This window comes from Megachile rotundata, chromosome 5 (assembly GCF_050947335.1).
Source record: "Megachile rotundata isolate GNS110a chromosome 5, iyMegRotu1, whole genome shotgun sequence".
Classification (NCBI taxonomy): Eukaryota; Metazoa; Arthropoda; class Insecta; order Hymenoptera; family Megachilidae; genus Megachile; species Megachile rotundata.
In genome coordinates this window covers 6,739,546-6,759,764 of record NC_134987.1, presented here as the reverse complement: position 1 = coordinate 6,759,764, position 20,219 = coordinate 6,739,546, and the positions used below count along the sequence as shown (strand labels likewise).

At 31.3% G+C, this 20,219-nt stretch overlaps 5 protein-coding genes across 8 annotated transcripts in view; 3 read left to right on the top strand and 2 right to left on the bottom strand.

Annotated features, from left to right (window-relative positions):
* Positions 1-5,630, bottom strand: part of Fife (regulating synaptic membrane exocytosis protein fife) — a 208,394-nt gene extending 202,764 nt beyond the window's left edge. The window contains exon 1 of one of the 2 annotated variants that reach the window (XM_076531515.1): positions 5,075-5,630. The gene's annotated coding sequence lies outside the window, so the exon portion shown is untranslated. The remainder of the gene's footprint in view (positions 1-5,074) is intronic. The other variant, XM_012291762.2, reaches the window with a different exon arrangement.
* A 6,373-nt stretch (positions 5,631-12,003) lies between these two features.
* On the top strand, positions 12,004-13,002 carry LOC100880242 (Coiled-coil domain containing 56). The gene is made up of 3 exons (XM_003706011.3): positions 12,004-12,156; positions 12,435-12,511; positions 12,592-13,002. The coding sequence occupies exons 2-3, from the start codon at positions 12,502-12,504 to the stop codon at positions 12,879-12,881; spliced, it is 300 nt and encodes a 99-aa protein (XP_003706059.1). The 5' UTR covers positions 12,004-12,156; positions 12,435-12,501; the 3' UTR covers positions 12,882-13,002.
* Positions 13,003-13,044: 42 nt separating this feature from the next.
* On the top strand, positions 13,045-14,299 carry mtTFB1 (mitochondrial transcription factor B1). The gene is made up of 3 exons (XM_003706010.3): positions 13,045-13,675; positions 13,773-13,926; positions 14,002-14,299. Exons 1-3 carry the CDS (start codon positions 13,045-13,047, stop codon positions 14,270-14,272), a joined length of 1,056 nt encoding a protein of 351 aa, XP_003706058.1. The 3' UTR covers positions 14,273-14,299.
* Positions 14,300-14,855: 556 nt separating this feature from the next.
* On the bottom strand, positions 14,856-17,000 carry LOC100880015 (zinc finger CCCH domain-containing protein 15 homolog). 2 transcript variants are annotated; one of them, XM_003706009.3, is made up of 7 exons: positions 16,798-17,000; positions 16,467-16,674; positions 16,074-16,312; positions 15,782-15,985; positions 15,458-15,632; positions 15,153-15,350; positions 14,856-15,076 (listed from the first exon to the last, which is right to left on the bottom strand). In XM_003706009.3, the coding sequence occupies exons 1-7, from the start codon at positions 16,864-16,866 to the stop codon at positions 14,967-14,969; spliced, it is 1,203 nt and encodes a 400-aa protein (XP_003706057.1). In that variant the 5' UTR covers positions 16,867-17,000; the 3' UTR covers positions 14,856-14,966. The 2 variants fall into 2 exon arrangements, with proteins under 2 accessions (XP_003706057.1, XP_012147151.1); XM_012291761.2 differs by having other exon boundaries at positions 14,856-15,079; positions 16,798-16,998.
* Positions 17,001-17,416: 416 nt separating this feature from the next.
* eIF3e (eukaryotic translation initiation factor 3 subunit E) lies at positions 17,417-20,073 on the top strand. 2 transcript variants are annotated; one of them, XM_012291760.2, is made up of 9 exons: positions 17,417-17,607; positions 17,737-17,853; positions 17,922-18,083; positions 18,173-18,295; positions 18,379-18,611; positions 18,690-18,807; positions 18,892-19,103; positions 19,184-19,421; positions 19,847-20,073. In XM_012291760.2, the coding sequence occupies exons 1-9, from the start codon at positions 17,518-17,520 to the stop codon at positions 19,874-19,876; spliced, it is 1,323 nt and encodes a 440-aa protein (XP_012147150.1). In that variant the 5' UTR covers positions 17,417-17,517; the 3' UTR covers positions 19,877-20,073. The 2 variants fall into 2 exon arrangements, with proteins under 2 accessions (XP_012147150.1, XP_003706056.1); XM_003706008.3 differs by having other exon boundaries at positions 17,418-17,607; positions 19,184-19,447.
* The last annotated feature ends 146 nt before the right edge of the window (positions 20,074-20,219 follow it).

The following is a 20,219-nucleotide window of genomic DNA, read 5'->3' as shown; positions in this document are numbered from 1 at the left end:
CAATAAAGAAATATTGTTTTGCAAGTACTTTTTATTTTGTTATTTCAGTAGCAGGTAAATGCACATTATTTTCATAATGTAAATTATTTTATCATTACAGTAATTATTTTTATTGTCACTAAATTTTATTATTATTTTTATATAACACAGCTTTGCAATTCACATGTCATATATTATAATCCCGACGTGTTATTTGAATAACGTTTTGAGGTTATTTCTTCGCTCATTTAATACATTATACGTCGAAATATGGAGATTGATGTATTGTGCAAAAAATTTGAAGGAGAAATCATTTGTGACTATGAATCGGTTTATTCTTTGTTCGACTCTTGACACGGACAAAAAGCAATCTGCTTATTATAAATTATTCACTGAACGTCGTATAAATATTGCCGATATTGAATTTATTACTGAATCCTTATGAAGGAATATTAAATGAATTTTCCGGGAAAATTGTATCCTATAGAGAAAATTCATTGATTGCTTCTTGGAAAGGTATCTTTCCTCGAAATGTTAAATACCTTGACATTTTTTATTTACTTGATGAATTATAAAATCGTAAAACTTCTGTATTGAATAATTTGTAGTAAGGTTATGTTACATATGTGTAGATATATATATTATGTACAAATATGTGCAATACATGTTTTGTGTAAATATTTTCAAATATACATTTTATCAACAAATATGTAAAAATATGTATGTATGTGCAAATATTCTACTCCATTTTAATTTCAAAATTGCTTGTTTTTAAATAAAATGCTGAAAATCCTAAACTGATCATTAGATCACAATGGAGGATTAAAGTTTGCTACACTCACAAATTATTTTAGTTAAAGAAATTTAATATTTAATATTAAATTATCATTATAAATTTACTATTAAATTATTTCAGTTATAAGAAATTTAATTACACAGAGTTGAGTTAGAAGAATACTTAACCCGTTGACTGTCATGGCGGCCATTCGTTTAGTGTTGCAAATTCAATTAAATTAATTATTTACTGGAAAGGCGAACGAAAGTAGATATTTTAGAACTCTTAATATTGAGACAATGATATAGACAGTAACAGATTAAAAAATTCATTTGAAAGATTAAGTATTAAGAATATAAGAGCAAGTCTTGTATTCTTTTATAGTGTCTGACCATGTACATCAGTTTTCACTACGGCAGTCAACGCGTTAACGGAGAAGCTACATCGCATACGCAAGTTTTCTAGATCGACCATCGGGAAAATCAATCAAATTATTATAAAAGATTGACGTCAATTTGTGGCACAATGATGCACTAACCTATATTGGTAAACGTATTTTCCTGCTCCGACACATCATTCTTTAAAATCGTATCGGAAAGCATTAAAATGTAAAATGTAATAGTAATACTTTAAAACCAGCGGACTATGTAAAACCTTAACCAAGACAGAAATAATTGCATTTCAAATCGTGACATTTAACATAATCTACCATGTAGGAAATATTCCTGGAAATATGGTGGGTGCATAATTCCAGTGTCTTCAAATTCGCCGCCCACGGGAAACAAACTACGAATTAGAATCGCTGAATAGCATTAGTGCAAAGTTTGTAAACCTCGGTTAACGTTTAGTCCAAAAATTACAATGCGTCAGAAATAAATTTGTAAAACACAATCAGATTTTTGTAAAACATAATGTGATGGAGTGTGGTTTCATTTTTTATTCACTGAATACGCGGTGTAATTAATGAATCAGTTACTTTAATATAAATGTTAATGTGTTAATAAATTTCGTGTTCGCTGATTTATATGAAACCGCAGTTTATTTCTCATTTTATTGTCTGCATAATTAGTTATTTGCCTTACGCGAGTATTACTGCCGGCCTCGCAATTTCACCAGCGGTTTTCAAAAACACTTTTGCTGAGAATGCATTGCATAATAAATTTTGAATTTCATTTTCACGTATTGACTTTTTAATCATTAATTTCCTTTATTTTGGTTTGTTTATATCAATCAATTCGTGGTTTATTCGATTAAACACGTTTCGGTATGCTTTGTGATAAAATGTGGTTTTTTTAAATTTAGGAATGTAGAATTTGGAGATTTAAAAATATAGAAATTTGGAAATTTGAAAGTTGGAAGTTTAAAATTGTAGAAATTTACATATTATTAAATTCTCTAAGATTCAATTTATCAAACCTTCTAAATTTAAAAATTAAATTTAAACTTTTTTGATTCACGAACTTGTAGATTATTATAATTGCAATTTTCAAAATCTAGAAATTTTACAATTCAAAATCTTTAAGTACACAAATATACATTTTCAGGTTCATAAACTTTCAAATGTAGGAATGTAGAAATCCAAAAGCTTCAAATTCACAAATGTACAAATCCACAAATTTTCAGATTTATAAATTTTCAAATTTTGGAATTTAAAGGTCCAAAAACTTCAAATTGACAAATGTACAAATCCATAAAATTTTAGCTTCATAAATACTTAAATTTAGGAATTTAAAGATCCAGAAGCTTCAAATTCACAAATATACAAATCCATAAAATTTCAGGTTCATAAATTTTCAAATTTAGGAATTTAGCTACAAATTTACAAATGTTCAAATGCAGAAATTTTCACACTCATAAATATTCAAATTTAAAAATACCAAATTTACGAATTCACAAACTTATAATCTCTCAAAGTTTCATCTCAGTGGCTTCCACATTTTCGATTCGAACTCCCCCTCGATTTCAAATAGTTGCACTCTGTAATTTCACCAAATTATTGCCTGCAAGATCTTCGACAATTAAGCTAACTTCGTAGCAAATCGGTGTTCCGAAGATCTTGCATTCCCCTTTTACAACACCCTTCCATAATCACCAATGTGCAAACTTTCAAACTTCACTACCGTAGCAGAACCTCCTAAAACTTCCCAAAACGAGTATTAAAACAAAGTTCATTTTCAGTCTTTGGAAGATAATGAATCCACTAAAAACCCACAGAAGCACAACGGCACTTTTACCGTCGAAAAATGTGTGACAGGGGCGTGAAAGCATAAATAGTTCTTTTTAATAAACTGCATTAGTCCTGATACATGACCTGTTACGCGTCGCGTGCAATCAATGCGTCTCGACACTCGCGAGCGTCCGTCGCGTCGTTTAACATGAAAAATAAAACGCGCGCTTTCGCTTTCCGGCGACGTTTCGCCCTTGCTCTCGTTCTCCAACCAGTCGTAGACAAAAGACTTTGTTCTTCGACAATGCGAAAAAAGAATGAAAAGTGTCGAGGTGTTTAGAAACGACCGTTTGATTCGGGACAAAAGCGCGAAGAAGATAAAGTTCGTCGACAGAATGGAAGGTTGCCGGGAATCGAGGAAATAGGAACGGAAATCGGTCGATTAAAACGGGATCAAATCCATCTCGAAATCACGTTGCATACGTGGCTCGATTCCCACGGCAAAACCGCAATTCCGCGGAAAGACGAAGGGACTACGGGCTCGTTAATTAACAGTGCCATCGATTCGGCTATTTTCAACTGGCGAAAAATACATTTCGGCCGTTTTCTATCCGATTCGTGCATACGTCGAACACGGTGAATTTTACAGGAATTTATGTGAAAATTTTCTTCTACACTTTGAGGTTCTAGTGCTTTAAAGATGCAGTTCAAAGGTACGACATCTTATTGGTCATCTTAAAGCATCGTGAAGATTTGTCAGTTTATTTGACGGAATAGCAGAGAAGTCACATAACAGCATCTGACTCTAACATTTGATACCTAAACATCACATCTACATAATAGCATTTGAATATCAGATCTACACCTACACATCAGATCTACATAACCGCAGTTGAACATCAAGACCTCATAGCAGCTCATACACATCGGATCTACATAACAGCACTTTAACATCAAACACACATAACACCTGAAGATCAGATTTACATAACTGTACTTGAACATCTGATTCACGTAACAGTACCTGAACATCACTTCTGGGTAATTGCAATTAAACGTCAGATCCACTAGGCTAGACCTAAACATCAGATCCACATAACAGCACCTGATCTTCAAATCCATTTAACAATCTAATTATCAGATTTGCATAACATTACCTAAACAGCAGATTTACATAACAGCACCTGATCATCAGATCCACATAACAGCACTTGAATATCAAATTTTCCTAACGGTACCTGAATATTAAACCTCACATAATAATCCCTAAATATCAGATTTATATAGCAGCACCTGAACACCAGATTCACATAACAGCACCTGAACAACGAATCTATATGACAGTACCTACATATCACTTCTACATGATTGTAGACATCTATGTGGATCTAAACATCAGATTCACATAGCAACCTAGATATCAGATTTACATAACTTTATCTAAATATCAGATTCACATAATAACACCTGAACATTAGATCCACATAACAGCACTTGAATATCAGATTTGTCTAACGATACCTGAACATCAGACTCCACATAATAGTTCCTAAATATCAGATTTATACAACACCTAAATATCAGATCCGCATAACAGCACCTAAACATCAGATCTACGTAACAACACCTAAGTATTAGATCTATATAAAAGTACCTAAACAACCTGCGTAAGAACATCTGATCATGCGATCACATACGATCACATACTAGCACCTGAGTGAACGGATAATTTAAATTATTCTAAGAATCAATGCTGCAAATCAATGCAGTAAGTGAAACGACACGTTTTTAAAGTATATACAGTAGAATGCGTCGAAGTTGAGACGTCAGGTGATGTCATTAAGCGAACGATAATAAAAAGTTAGCTGCAAGAATCTGAAATATGCAGCGCAGGTTTGCAGCGTCAGTGTGCTGCAAGAACCATAAGTTTTGGTATATCGCGGAAGTATTGATTCCAGAACTTTTGATCAATCGTTTTCTTACAGCTTCCGATGAGCACCGCAAAAGTCACGAAAGTTTTACACGGACCAAGGACGCAGAAGAAGTTTTAAAGGATCAGAACAAGGAAATATCGCGAAACACGGTAGACGGTGGGCAAAGATGAGGATAGAAGCGCGCGAAAGTGGTTTTTAAGAGAAGCCGGAATGACCAACCTGTTACTTGAAAGACGGAAGCCTCGGGAGCCGGGAAATGCGTGCGTTCTTTCGGGCGCACTCTCGCGTTCAGTTGTCCCTCTGAATGGATACACGTGCTCTCCGTGTATTTTACGATCGGACGCGTGAGCAGCGTGACACGCGTGTGCCCGATCCTTGTGTTCCTCTGTTCTTCACTTATATTTCGTGCGCGGGCACATACATTTACGTGTGAACGCACGTTAGGTTCCTCCGCGATCGGAGGCTGCGCGCATGCTCGCGTCAAAAGGACACGCAAAGGAAAACTCGCGGGCAAGCTGCGGACTCGGTGATGCGAGAACGGAGTAAGAAAAAAAATAGAATCACCGTGTTATCCAGAGCGACGATATCGTCGGGCAGGCTGCCCGGCTTGCACTGCCCGGGTCTCCTGTTTCTCCCACCGTGCGGACCACCCGTCTCACCCTGGCTCTCCCTGGTTCTCCTTACACCCCCGTCTCCCAAATCCCCGCCACTGTACGCGCCTGCCGAAAAAGCTCGCCTACTATACCCCACCTTGCCAACCTTCGCATCCTTCGAGCTCTCTGCACGACTCCCTTCCGCTCCTTCAACCCCTTTCCAACCGTGACTTCGACTCAGACTATGAAACCAACTTTGAACACCGTGTCTTTCCCACTCCTTTCTTGCCGTGAGAGTTCGACGAAGAGCAGCTCAGGGCGCAAGCTCGTCCTTCTCTCCCGGATAGGAGAAGGGAAAGATCCTCGGGCAACCAGGAGAAGTATCCTGCGGAGAGCCTGAGATGCTCCTTCGCGCGCGATTACACGCACGTGGGCTAACTCGGGGTAGCTTATTTTTGTGCATACAAACTGTATTCTTGGTCATGTAAATTTGTAAATTCACGAGTATCTCCACCTTTTAGTTCATGAAAGTTTCAAGTGTTCCTAATTCCTGAATCCTTAAATGGCTCTTGGGTACGTTCCAGACTTTTGAGGTTGTAGTTCTCATACCGACTTTCAACGTCCCCATATCCTGGAAGTTCTAAATGTCCAAATGTATAAATTACCTTATTCTCAGATCCTTGAATTTTCAAATTTTTTAATTCACAAAAATCGAAGTCCTCAAACCTCTCGAAATCTATGTATCTAAATTGACAAACTTCCACATACCCAAATCTTTGTACTTCATAACTTTCACATCCACAAAGTTCAAAATCCCTAAACTTCTGCAGTTCTAAACGTCCAAATTTATAAATTACCTCATCACTAAATTCTTGAATATTCAAACTTTTAAATCCACAAAATTCGAAGTCCTCAAACATCCAGAACTCTATGTATCTAAGTTGACAAATTTCCACATATCCAAATCCTTGTAATTCAGAACTTTTACATACACAAAGTTTGGAGTCTTCAAACTCCTGAAGTTGTAAATATCCAAATTTATAAATTACCTCATCCCCAAATCCTTGAATCTTCAAATTTTTAAATCCACAAAGATCAAAGTCCTCAAACCCCTTAGAATTTTAAGGTTTTGTATGTTCAAGTTTATAAATTATCTCATCTCCACATCGTTGAATCCCAAAGCTTTCAAATCCGGAAAGATTGAAGTCCTCAAACCTCTAAAGATCTAAGTGTCCAAATTTATGATTTACGCTGTCCCTAAATCATTATGTCCACAAATTTTTAAATCCACGAAGTTCGAAGTCTTTAAACCTCTAAAGTCCTAAATGTCCAAATGTATAAATTACCTCATCTCTAAATCCTTAAATCTCCAAATCATCAAATCCACAAAATTTGAAGTCTTGAAACCCTTAAAATTCTATGTATCCATACTTCCAAATTTCCTCAACTCAAAATCCCTGGGTCTCCAAATTTTCAAATCCACAAACCCCTTGTGCCCTAAAAATCTAAATACACAAATCACCCCATCTCCAAATCCTTGGATCCCTAAATTAAATCCACAAATTTTGAAATTCTCAAAGTCCTACACTTCTGAATGTCCAAATTCTTAAATTATCATATTAATAGAATATAATAGAATTTCTCAGTGTGCTTATAATTATGTAACTAATTCATCTTAAAATATAATTTATTATCATCGTTACATGCAGTTCGTTAGTCATAATGCCTTTTGTTTACGAATTAGTAATTTTAACAAGTTTATTAAATTTGCATAGTATTCATAAACTAGTAACTCTTGTCACTCTATAATCACTTTAATTTAAATAGAGTTGCTAATATTTTCAATAAAAATCATTAATCACTACAGTATAAAATTTTTCTTTTCACATCCATGACCCTCAAAATTCAACAACTGCAAGTTACAATGCGACTTGTAAACAAAAAAGTGTATCAATACCCAAAAATGTATTGATGTGTAAAAATTAATTAAAGCCCCCCACTCGAAAATAATGGAGAAGCTTAAACCTCCACATTTGGAAAGTCGGATTCCAAGCACCCTAGTCAACACGTTGGTTAATTCGTGTCGAAGTTCAGACCGGTAACGAGAAGTGTACAGACGCGAGTCAGAGTTGGGGTTACGCTAAAGCGTAAGACAAAACGTTGCGTCTCAGGAGTCAATTGACTGGAAAATTCCAACAATGAAACCGGGTGAAGGTAACGTGAAAAAGGACGCACGAAATGGGTTTTTCAGGAGTGGCGCTTGTTGCTCGTAGAAAATAAAAACTCGTGACTGTATTATAGACACGCACACGAACGCGTTTGCACACACATTCGTGGCCCACCCCCTACGGTGACCCGCTTTGTAAACTGATGCGTTTTGCGTATGAGGAAGAGTTGGAATATAACAGGCTCCCCTATGCGCGATATATCGATCAATTCTGTGTAAAGAATTGACACACGCGGCAGTTTTTCTCCGTGGTGAGGAAAAAAGTCATGCGTGAAAAAGCATTCATTCGGATGTACATTCTTCGACTTGCTTCTATGATAATTGCACTTTTTCCGGGAACATCAAAAATTTACTGTTAAATACGAGAACTTTAATATCATGGCCATACGTGGGCGGAATTGGATGTTTCAATTTACTTTATAATCCATTAAAATGAACATACGACGCTGTTAACGTAATGCAGCGTTATCAAATATTCAAGTTTCATCGGACAAGTGAACAAGAGTACACTTTTGGATAAAACGGTTTTAGACTTCTCTGTAGTAACAAGAATCACTTTTGGTGAATGTCTTAAACTTGTATTTTGTATTCATTCGGTTTTCTTGTGTTTCAGTCGGTTTTATCGTGCTGTTATCGTACAGTTTAGCGTCGAGGCGATGATGCTTAGTTAGAGAGGAAAAATTGTTTGTTTAATTTAGACGAGATTATGGGAAGGAATTTGTCTATCGTTATAATTGTTATCATTAGCGTAAGTAGATAGGGATTGAGTGAGGAATGTAAGATTAATTCGTACAATTCGTATTAGAAATATGGAAATTTTGAAACTTATAAAATTTCAAGGTTTTGAACTTGTTACCCCTAAAATTCCCAAAATTCCATGTTTTATCATTTTTAAATTCGTATATTTCTAGGTTTTCAAATTTAAACATTGTCAAATTTCCATGTTCCAAGAATTATTTATGTATTTAATTTCTATGGTTTCAATTTTAAATTCCCAAATTATCAAATTTTCAGTGTTTCAAATTCCCTAATTCAAAAATTCCTAATTCTTAAATTTCCACATTTCCAAATTATCAAATTTCCAGTGTTTTAAATTGTCAAATTCTCAAATTCTCAAATTCTTAAATTTCCAAATTTCCAAATTTCTAAATTTCTAAATTTCTAAATTTCTAAATTTCTAAATTTCTAAATCCTCAAATTATCAAATTTTCAATGTTTCAAGTTCCCTATTTCAAAAATTCCTAAATTCTCAAATTTCCAAATACTCAAATAGTAAATTACTACTTTTTTAGTGTTTCAAATTCTCAAATTTCCAAATTTCCAAATTCTTAAGCTCATATGTTCTCAAATCTCCAAATACCAATTTACCAAATTCTCAAATTTCCCAATTTCTCAATTTCTGAATTCTCTAATTTCTAAATTTCCCAGTTCTTAAGTTCTCAAAGACCCAAATACTCAAATTCTTAAAGTTCCCAAGTTTCTAAAGCGCAAAATACCAAAATTCCGAACTCCCAAATTACCCAATATCCCAATTCCCCAAGCTCCAAAATTTTCAAGTTCCTAAGTTCCCTTTCCAAACATCTAAATTTCCCAATACCCCAATTCCTCAAGTTCCCAAATCTCTAAATACCACATTTCAAATTCCTAAATTCTCCAATTCCCCAAACCTCTAAATACCAAATTTCCAAATTCCCAAATTCTAAATCTCTAAATACTAAATTTCCGAATTCCCTAATACCTTAATTCTTCAATTTCCAAATTCCCCAATACCCCAATATCCCAATTCCTCAAACCTATAAATACCAAATTCCCAAATTCCCAAATTCCAAATCTCTAAATACTAAATTTCCGAATTCCCCAATACCTCAATTTTCCAATACCCCAATATTCCAATTCCCCAAACCTCTAAATACCAATTTTCCAAATTCCCAAATTCCAAATCTCTAAATACTAAATTTCCAAATTCCCCAGTACCTCAATTCTCCAACTTCCAAATTTCCCAATACCCTAATACCCCAATTCTCCAAATTCTCAAGTTTCCAAATCTCTAAATACCAAATTTGCAAATACTTAAATTATAAATTATTCAATTTTCAGTGTTTCAAGTTCCCAAATTCTCCAATTCCAAAATTACCAGATTCCCATGTGCCCAAGTTCCCAAATTTCAAATTTTGTCAAATACCCCAAATTTCCACATAACTAAATTAAAAATTGTCTAAATTCTTAACCTCCTGAATTCCCAAAACTTCATATTTCCAATGTTTTACATCAGCCAGCACCTAAATTTCTCCAAGTTAATAACTTGCTTTAAAAGTGACTTGCTCCAAAAGTTACAACAAAAATTAAATTTATTTAAAGAATTTTTGTCACGTTAATAATGCGTGTAATATAACAATGTAACACATTATTTATTACGAAATAGATCATTTCTTTTTACCAATATATCATTCAGGTGACTTTTGATATCGGCTTTTATTCCTTTGGCTTGAAACACACGAACAGTGTCGCAGAAAAATTATTACCAATAGAATATCATACAGATATGCCATCACATGGCACAAACTACCGAGAAACTTTTATGGAAACAATGATTTATTGTATGTTCATATAACATCTACCATATTTTACCGCATCTACGTGAAATTATTTACGATTTTGAAATTGATATCCGACTGTAGATGCATTTTTGTACTCAATAATTACATTTTATAGGCAGTATTATTACTTTTCGATATTTAATCAATTATTTTGACAATTGATAACTATTTCGTATATTATAATTCGTGAAGAGTATTTCTTATACAAATCTGCGTATCATAATTTAATAATTATTTCCGTTAAATTATATATTAAAGTTTCTTTAAAAATAATATTTTTAAAAGTAGTTATTTGTACTAATTTCTTAAATAATATACCGAAGATATTGATGTTTAGGAAATTATTAAATTTCATTTTAAATGACGACACACGAATATTTCTTGAAACAATCTTTAATTTTCTTATTCGTTTACAATTCTAACTTTTAAACTATAATTAGCAAGACTAATTATAATTTTACAGGAAAAATTTGCAATAACAGTTGACTCATGGCTTCTTAAAATTTAAATATCCATATTTTTCTTTAAACGATTCCACGAATGATTTCTCCTATATTTTTATTCAAGAAGCAAATAAATATTCTACTGCTGCTTTATTTGAAATATGATACGCTTTACGTGCAAAGAAATTTGATTTAAGATTGAACGTGTATGTATAAAAGTCCACACGGAACAATGCGGAGGTTCCGAGGAAGTGGTACACGGATTATGGAACATTATACTTATTTTATTAGAATTGTATGCAGAGCAAACTGACATAGCCTGAGGAGATCTTGAGACTCTATTGAGACTTCAGCATCGTATGGTCGACTCGTAAGTCACTCCCCAAGGCATGTCTCGAAGGATCCCACAGGCTTTCCCTTATCTTGCATTGTAGAGTTGATCCACAGGATCCCCTCGAACTACCCTGAGGGTCTAAAAAACGCAGGAGTATCCTATAATAGCTTATAAAACAGCTTGAACCCTTAATCGCTACAAATTGCATTGTAACGTCACTATTAATTACAATTATTTTCTAAGAATGTATGCGAATGCAGCCAAATTAACTTACACCCACAAATTTTATATAAAAAAATTCGGAAAATGTCTGAGCTATGTTCTAATGTTATGTAAGTTTAAATATGCGTGAATGTACAAAATGAAATTAAACACTAATTTTTATTAAAAAGTCTCGAAAATGTCAAAGTTCTAATAATATAACATATTAGCATAAATATTATAAATATTATAATCAATATAATAATTAATAATATAATAATATAATAATAGTATAATGGTATAATTATTGTAATAAATATTATTACAAATATTATAATGGTGTATGAGTATTAAACATAACATAAATATAGTATAAATTTATTTACAGCATAAATACAGTACAATATTATTATTAACATTACTATATTACTATATTATTAATACTTATTACCTATTGTCATTACTATTACTTATTTATTATTACTTAGTATTACTACTCACTTTTACTATTTTGCAAAATTTTTCAGTATAATGATCAACAAAAATTTTTTTAATTACAAAAAGCTTGATACATTCAGTAGTTTCTTAGAAACAAATTTCTGAAAATTACATTATTTTAATTTTGTAGTATTGATGTATACCCTTTTACAGGAAAAACTCATAAGCACAATATAAAACATCTTTTTTTGTAATAATTGAATTTATTTAATACAATATTTCAATATTATATACATATTTTAATATATTAATTAGTAGGTAAATGAACTGATGTAGTGTAGAAAGAATTTCCAGGAAGTGCGTTTTACGATTCCATAGCAGTGTTACGTGCTTGAAAGGCGCAAGCGTTCTGATATTATTACATCACGATATCGAAGAGTTTTCATTTTTCGACTCTTTAATCGAAAGGTCAGTATTTAAAGAATTTAAAATTACATTCATCATATTTAAAATAATCTTTTAACATTGTAATTATGTTGAGAATGTAGATTATAAATTTTAGAGGTTGCAAACATACAATATCATAACCTTCATTTTTGTATAACAAAGTTTATAACATATATATAATTGTTGTTAAACAAGAGAAAACAGAACTATGTTTTTGATTAATAAAAATTACATATCTTTTTACATTATAGAATCGTGATTTCAAAGTTAATAAATTCAACTTTCTTTTTTGTTATAAGGTAACAGACTATAACGACGTAGAAGTCAACTACATACAAAAGGCACATATAAAAAAGAATTTTAAAAATGCAAGCTGGTGAATGGCAAGCCCAATATTCTTTCGACAATGCTTATTCAGAAATATTTCGCCGTTTAATTATTTAATTTTATTTATAGGTGAAAAAAGTGGTGAATTTATGCCAAAAGTTAATTTGGAAAAGGACAAGAGTAAATTGAAATACGCAGATTTGATGTATATGAAACAAGCGGAAGAAGTAGCTGTCTATCGAGCACTTAGATATAGGAAAACTCGTAATCGTTGTACAGTAGCAGGTATCTCTTTAGCTTGTCTTGTTGTAGGAATTTATGCGTACACAATACATGCTGTGAAGCAAGAAACATTTTTGGATGATCTGAATGAACCTGAAAAAATAATTGATCCAAATTCAAAGAGTAATTTGTCTTAAGCTCGTAGAATTTGAAAGTGTTGTGTGTTATTTACACAAGAAAAGAAGAAAGTGATGCGATTAATATAAATGAATTGTAAACTATACAAATAATTATTAATAATAAATAAATTACATTAAGTTTTTATTTGTTATAAATATATATAAATAAGAACATAGAAATATGACTGCTATAAGATTACCACCTCTTCCATCCATAAAAGATGTATTGAAAATTTATAAGTTGAGAGCAATGAAACAACTTTCCCAAAACTTTTTATTAAATGATAACTTATCAGATAAAATAATTAAAAAGTCTGGAAACCTTGCTGACTGTTACACGGTAGAAGTTGGTCCTGGGCCTGGTGGACTAACAAGATCAATTTTAAAACAGCATCCAAAAAAATTAATTGTTATAGAAAAGGATACAAGATTTAAACCTACATTAGAAATGTTGGTAGATGCTTATGCTGCAGTTAATGGTGAAATGGAAGTTATTTATGATGATATCATGAAGATAGATATGAGTAATCTTTTTCCTGAAACTGTTAAAGTAGCTTGGGAAGACAAATCCCCTAAGATCAGATTAATTGGCAATTTGCCATTTAATGTATCAACACCTCTGATAATAAAGTGGCTACATGCAATTTGTGAAAAAAGAGGTCCTTGGACATATGGAAGAACTAGAATGACATTGACATTTCAAAAAGAAGTGGCTGAACGTATAGTAGCTGAACCAATGACTGAACAAAGATGTAGATTATCTGTAATGGCACAAGCTTGGACACGTCCAATATTACATTTTATTATACCAGGTACTATATTGATTTTAATGTTTGCTTTAAAATTAATTTACTTCTTTCAATTTTGTTGAATATAACATTTATTCTACTTTGTGGTTTGAAAAAATAGGCACTGCTTTTATTCCTAAACCAAAAGTTGATGTTGGTGTTGTATCATTTGCACCTATGGTTATACCACGTACACAACATGAATTTAAAATTTTTGAAAAAGTAACACGACAAATTTTTGGTTTTCGTCAAAAATACTCTATACGAGGGATTGAGTAAGTAAAACTTCTATGAAAATATTGTTATATCATCAAAATATTACTGCACGTATCGTTCTTTTAATTTTTTAGGACATTGTTTCCTCTGGAATGTCGAGTTGAATTAGGACGGAAAATGTATGAACTTAGTAATTTGGAACCAAAATTAAGACCAACACAACTTACAGTAGAAGATATCGATAAACTTGTTACCGCATATAAATATTTACTAGAAAAACATCCAGAAATTAGGTCGTATGAGTATCGTTCTTCTCAACGAATTGTACCACTATCGAAAACAGCAGATCTACAAGTTGAGGATTGTATGGAATATGCTCTAGAGGAATTAGAATGTACAAATTAAGTAATAAATAAAGTAAATTTCATCCGATGTTTACAATATTTTATAAGTAATGGAACTTTACAGGATCGTTTTGACATAAAATTCAGTTTTTGAAAATATGAAACAACTGAAACACAATCACGCTGCTTGAAACTTTCCCAATATATTTCCACTTGTAGTTTTCAAATGGTTAAAAAAACGAAATATATCCATAAATTATTTAATATTCGTGATAATCTTGTTAATAATTACATAGAATGAATGCTTTTATTAAAATATGTTTCATCCTATTCACTACTCTCGTCACTATAAACTTTCAATCTGCTTAATTTATATTTATATCCTTGAAGATAATTAAAAAATTAATATGTTAATTACTTCCACAATTGCAGCATAATTTGTTTCAACCCTTAAAAATTTTAAATAACACAACAATGTATTAAAACAAAGTTAAACTTTAAATTGTAAAATGTTAAAAATTACAATTTCATTATGAAAATAGCATTAATCGGTTCAGCTGTTTATAATATAAACATACTAATTGTAAGTAGAGCGTAGAAATGTAAATGAGAATATACAGGAAATTACATCTGGAACTAGTGAATTTACATATCTATAGTATATATATAATAGGCAGATAATACATATATTGTAAAAATACAGATAAATGAGACACTCAGTAGAAGAAAAAAATTTAACAAATTATAAATCTAAATCACTCTTCTAAATCTAGATCTTCTAATTCCTCTTCTAAGCCTTCTAAATCTTCTTCTTTAAACAAATTTTCATTGATTGCTAATGCAGCTGCACCTTCACCAACAGTAACTACTATGGAAATATAAATTATTATTAGCAAAATGTTATAGTAATAATAATAATGTTGATATTAATTTATTCATACCTGTAGAATCTTCATTATTTGTAACTTCATCTTTTTTGAGTCGATCTACACCGGCAACAGTTATTCCAGATGTATCTATTTCACTCGGTTCGAAAGCTAACCTGTCCATATCAAGTTCTCTATATTCAACCCTTTCTTCTCCTTCCTCTTCTTCTTCACGTACATAACTAGATATTGCTTCATCTCCATCATCAATGCCTATATAATTTAAAAGATTAATATTTATAACATTGTACCAATAAGTACAATACAAGTCATACAAATATATATAATTTATCTATCTTATAAATTAAAAATGAAAATACCATCTCCTGCTGCAAGTTCTGGATTGAAATAGAACATTTCTCTTCCAGATATTCCAACTTGTCTACCAGCTTTATAATCATTTCGTCTCTTTTCTTCATCCTTTAGAGCTTGTTCTTTTTTCTCCTTTAGTTTTCTTTTCTTCCATGCTAAGAATGTCTCTAATGTTATTTTAGTCTGTTAAAATATTTAATAAGTTACTGAACACTTCAAACAATTATATTAAATATAATTTTTACATAACATGATATGTGCATACATATGTACACATATATAGGTATAATCATATATAAATCATTCAATGAATTATTAAAATATAGCCTTACTTGATTTGGTCCTAAATTAGCTCTTTCCTTTTCAATTAAATCTTCTAATGAAATTTCATCCTTTTTATCCTCTTTCTTCTTATCTTTTTTAAGAACAAAACCAGGTGGTAGTGCATGCCTGTAAATACATTTTTGTCCCGATGGACATTCCCAGAACCAACCATATTTTGCCTTCTCTACTGCTTCCAAAAAGTGTTTACAAATCTAAAATTTGAGAAGCATTTTGTCTTGTAACATTACAAACTTAGAAACAAAGAGATGAATACAAGAATATCCTACATAATGTACTTACAATATCAGTAGTTGGACGATTACCGCTACCATGCTTTTTCTCTACTACCTCTTTCAATTTATCCTCATCCCACTTGTCCATTGTATCAGTTTCCTTATCATCATCTCGCATATCACAGTATAAGGAACGTTTCTCTGCTTTCCTTTCTACACTTAAGTCGTGAGAAAATTTACATTTATCCCCTTTCGTACATTGTCCTTGTTTGAAGAACGCACATACTACCGATTTTGGATCAGTTCCTACAAAAGTGAAACAATTGTCATTCAAGTAAGTAAAGAGAAATAACAAAAATGAAACATACAACTGCTACAAAGATAATAATGGTATAACATGACTATAGGATACACTTGTTCTTTTAACTATATCTTTGCAAAAACCTTACTCATTTAATACCTTTATCTATCTTTTGCGTTTGCACAGGTTTAAATATAAGAGCTAATTCTTTTTGCTCCTTTAATTTCTTTTCTTTTTCAAGTTTTTTAACATTAGGATCTTCTAATTTCCGTGGGTTAACACCACCAGATTTTACCTGCTTCTCTACTTGTTGAATAAATTTCTGTTGTTTAGCACCCTTCTTATTCTTTATACCGAATGTCTTATCCTATAAAAGGAACATCATGGTATTGAAAAAACATTCAAAATAACAAATCGGTACGCGTATATCCATAAAATATGCAATTCGGTATTTACAGGTTAAAAATGTAAAGTTATCATGTTTAAATACCTCAATAACTTTTTCTTTTTTCTTCTGCTCCGCCTTTTTGCTAGGAGCAGGTGCCTTTTTGGGTGGCATTTCATTCACTTCTTGTTATTTAGAAGTGTAAATTCCCAAAAATTTAATAATCAAATTTACTAATGAATGAAAATTCACCACCGATCGTGGAACGATTCATGCATGTATTTGTATGCGTAAATGTGGTAGTAAATTATGACCATAAAATATATATTATTTTGCAGATGTGACTAACGTGCTCCAATGCAAATCTGGCCTTTGGAAAAATGGCACATTATACCGAATTTATAAAAGGTTATTTCCAAAATCAATAAATAATGAACTTTTCAATAAACCAATTTCATTGCAGATAATAGAGTCTTGTATCCTCTAGTTATCACTTTTCCCGGGGAAGCGCAGATTTGCACTTGAGTTATAAATTATAAATTTCTATTTATTAAATAAATTTATTACAACATTGAACATGTACTTTTAGACTCATATATTTTTATCGTTATTTCATTTTCTACTTTTCCTCAATTTTGACCAAAATTGAAATATTTTAGTTCACTTGAAAAAGCATAAGGTAGCGCTAAAAGAGGAACACATTTTAGAAACAACTTTCCGTACAATCTTTCTTATACCTTTTGACGTTAGCACGAAGCGTGCTCGATCTCTCATTCACAGATTGTGGTTAGAATTGATTTTGTTTGATCTTTTATCAAAAGCAAAATGGCAAAATTTGATCTAACATCACGTATAGGACAGTATCTTGATCGACATTTAGTCTTCCCCCTTTTGGAATTCTTATCTGCAAAACAGGTACAATAAAAGATGGAATACTTTCATTGTATATGTTTGGTTATAACCAAAATGCATGATTATAATGAAACCTGTTATAACATATACAATACGGAACGTATACTAATATGTATGTATTGTATTTTTCAGATTTATGATGAGGATGAATTACTTCAAGCTAAATTGGATATTCTTAGCAAGACGAATATGATAGATTATACTATTGACATCAGAAAACAGCTTTATCCTAATTTAGAAGTGCCAGAGGTACAGATAAGTTTAAACAGAAAGATACAATTATGAATGACAAGTATGATTGAATATATTAATTATAGGAGTTGAAAGCTCGTCGTGCAGATGTTCTTCAAGAACTTAGTTATTTACAAAATAATGTATCAGTTGTTGTTGCGCTTATGAATAATGAAGAGGTGATGAAGAAGATGGAAAATATGCGAGATTCTAAAGCATTGAATAATTACCTTACGCAGGAATCTGATGTAAGTGTAACATGTTATATTATTATTTAATTTTATCTAATATTATATTAGTTTATAATAATAATTTTAATTTATGTTAACGTTTATAGTTTAGAGTCGAAATGATGGATAGTTTTGTAAAATTAGCAAAATATCGTTATGAGTGTGGCAATTACTCTGTTTCCACATCATATCTGTATTTTTATATGCTTATAATGCCACCAACAGATAAGGTATGAATATGATCAGTTTAACAATAATAATTCATAAGATTTTAATATTTCGCTTTTATAATAGGAAGCTGTGCTATTTTCAGAATTATTTAAATGTACTTTGGGGTAAATTGGCATCAGAAATTTTAGTGCAGAACTGGGAAACTGCATTAGAAGATGTAAACAAATTAAGAGAATACATTGATAGTAATGTTATAGGAAATTCTCTTCAAGTATTACAACAGAGAACATGGCTCATTCATTGGAGTTTATTTGTATTTTTCAACCATGTGAAGGGTAGAGATTTAATTATTGAAATGTTCCTCTACCGACCACAGTATGTTATTTTTATAGTAATTATTATGTAATATGAGAAGTATGATTAAAAATTAATCATTATCTGTAATGGTTACAGCTATTTAAATGCCATTCAAACAATGTGTCCACATATATTACGATACTTGGCCGCAGCCGTCATAGTTAATCGTTCTAGGCGATCTATACTAAAAGATCTTGTAAAAGTAATACAACAGGTCCGTAAAAGTGAAAGATTTTTCAAAATTACAATTAAGTTATATACAATTTTCATAATCATAAAACTACTTATTTTTTTACAGGAATCTTATACATATCGTGATCCTATTACTGAATTTTTGGAACATTTATACGTTAATTTTGATTTTGATGGCGCAAGACAAAAACTGCAAGAATGTCAAACAGTCGTATTTAACGACTTTTTCTTGATTGCATTATTAAGTGAATTTGTAGAAAATGCTCGTTTAATGATTTTTGAGACATTTTGCAGAATCCATCAGTGTATAAGCATTGGGTACAATAATTTTATTTTTAATTTTACAGTTAAATAGTATACCATATTCTTAAAACTTTCAACGTTTCACATTGTTACAGAATGCTTGCAGAAAAACTTAATATGAAAGCAGATGTAGCCGAATGTTGGATCGTTAACCTAATTCGTAATGCCCGGTTAGATGCCAAAATAGACAGTAAGTTAGGGCATGTTGTAATGGGAGGTCAGCCCGCTTCTCCATATCAACAACTAGTTGAAAAAATTGAAACTTTAAGTGTACGAAGCGAAGCGTTAGAGAATTTAATTGAACGCAAATTAAAAGCTAAAAACCAGGATCCTGTAAGTATAGTGTGGAACTAATCGAGGTTAGTATCATTCACGATCATTTTTCATATATTAATATTTTTTTCTTTCAAATCACTTAACTTATTCTCTTGAATTATATGATTTTTATTCAATGATTTCTTCTTTTAATATTTATGCTATTATACACTATGCGCTTTATTTTTATAAATTGAAAAGAAATAAATTACTGTACTATACTAATTCATGATTCATTTTTGCTTCTTAATTTTTAAAACCATTTTATTAACAACTAAATTGTATTTAAATTATATGATATTCAGTACAGAAGATATTTATTAACTAATGTATATGTATAGAACCAAACTATAACAATTTTTTTTTTATTTTAAACATGATTTGATTTCTGTTGTTTTATACGTTTTATATGTTTTTATAATAAAAAACATTATTTTTTACAGTATCAAATTTCTTGGGCTCTGGATTTGTGACATCAGGATACAATGTACAGGAATACTGTCGTAAACGACGCTTAAACAAAGTGTAAACAAAACATCGACATTCAGATAATTCAGTTTTACATATTTAAAAAGTCCGTGACATATAATGAAATAAATATATTTTTATTCATACATTTTTATGAATAATCAAATCGAATGAATAAAAATATACATTATTACAAACACTACACACACATATATTATGTACATGCCTATGTTAAACATACAAAATGTACTTTTTCGTAATATATATCTACACGTTTCGTTTCTGAAAATGTGCAGGAAAAGAAATATAATTCAGAGTACATTTGTTTAAAGTTTATAATTCTGCAGC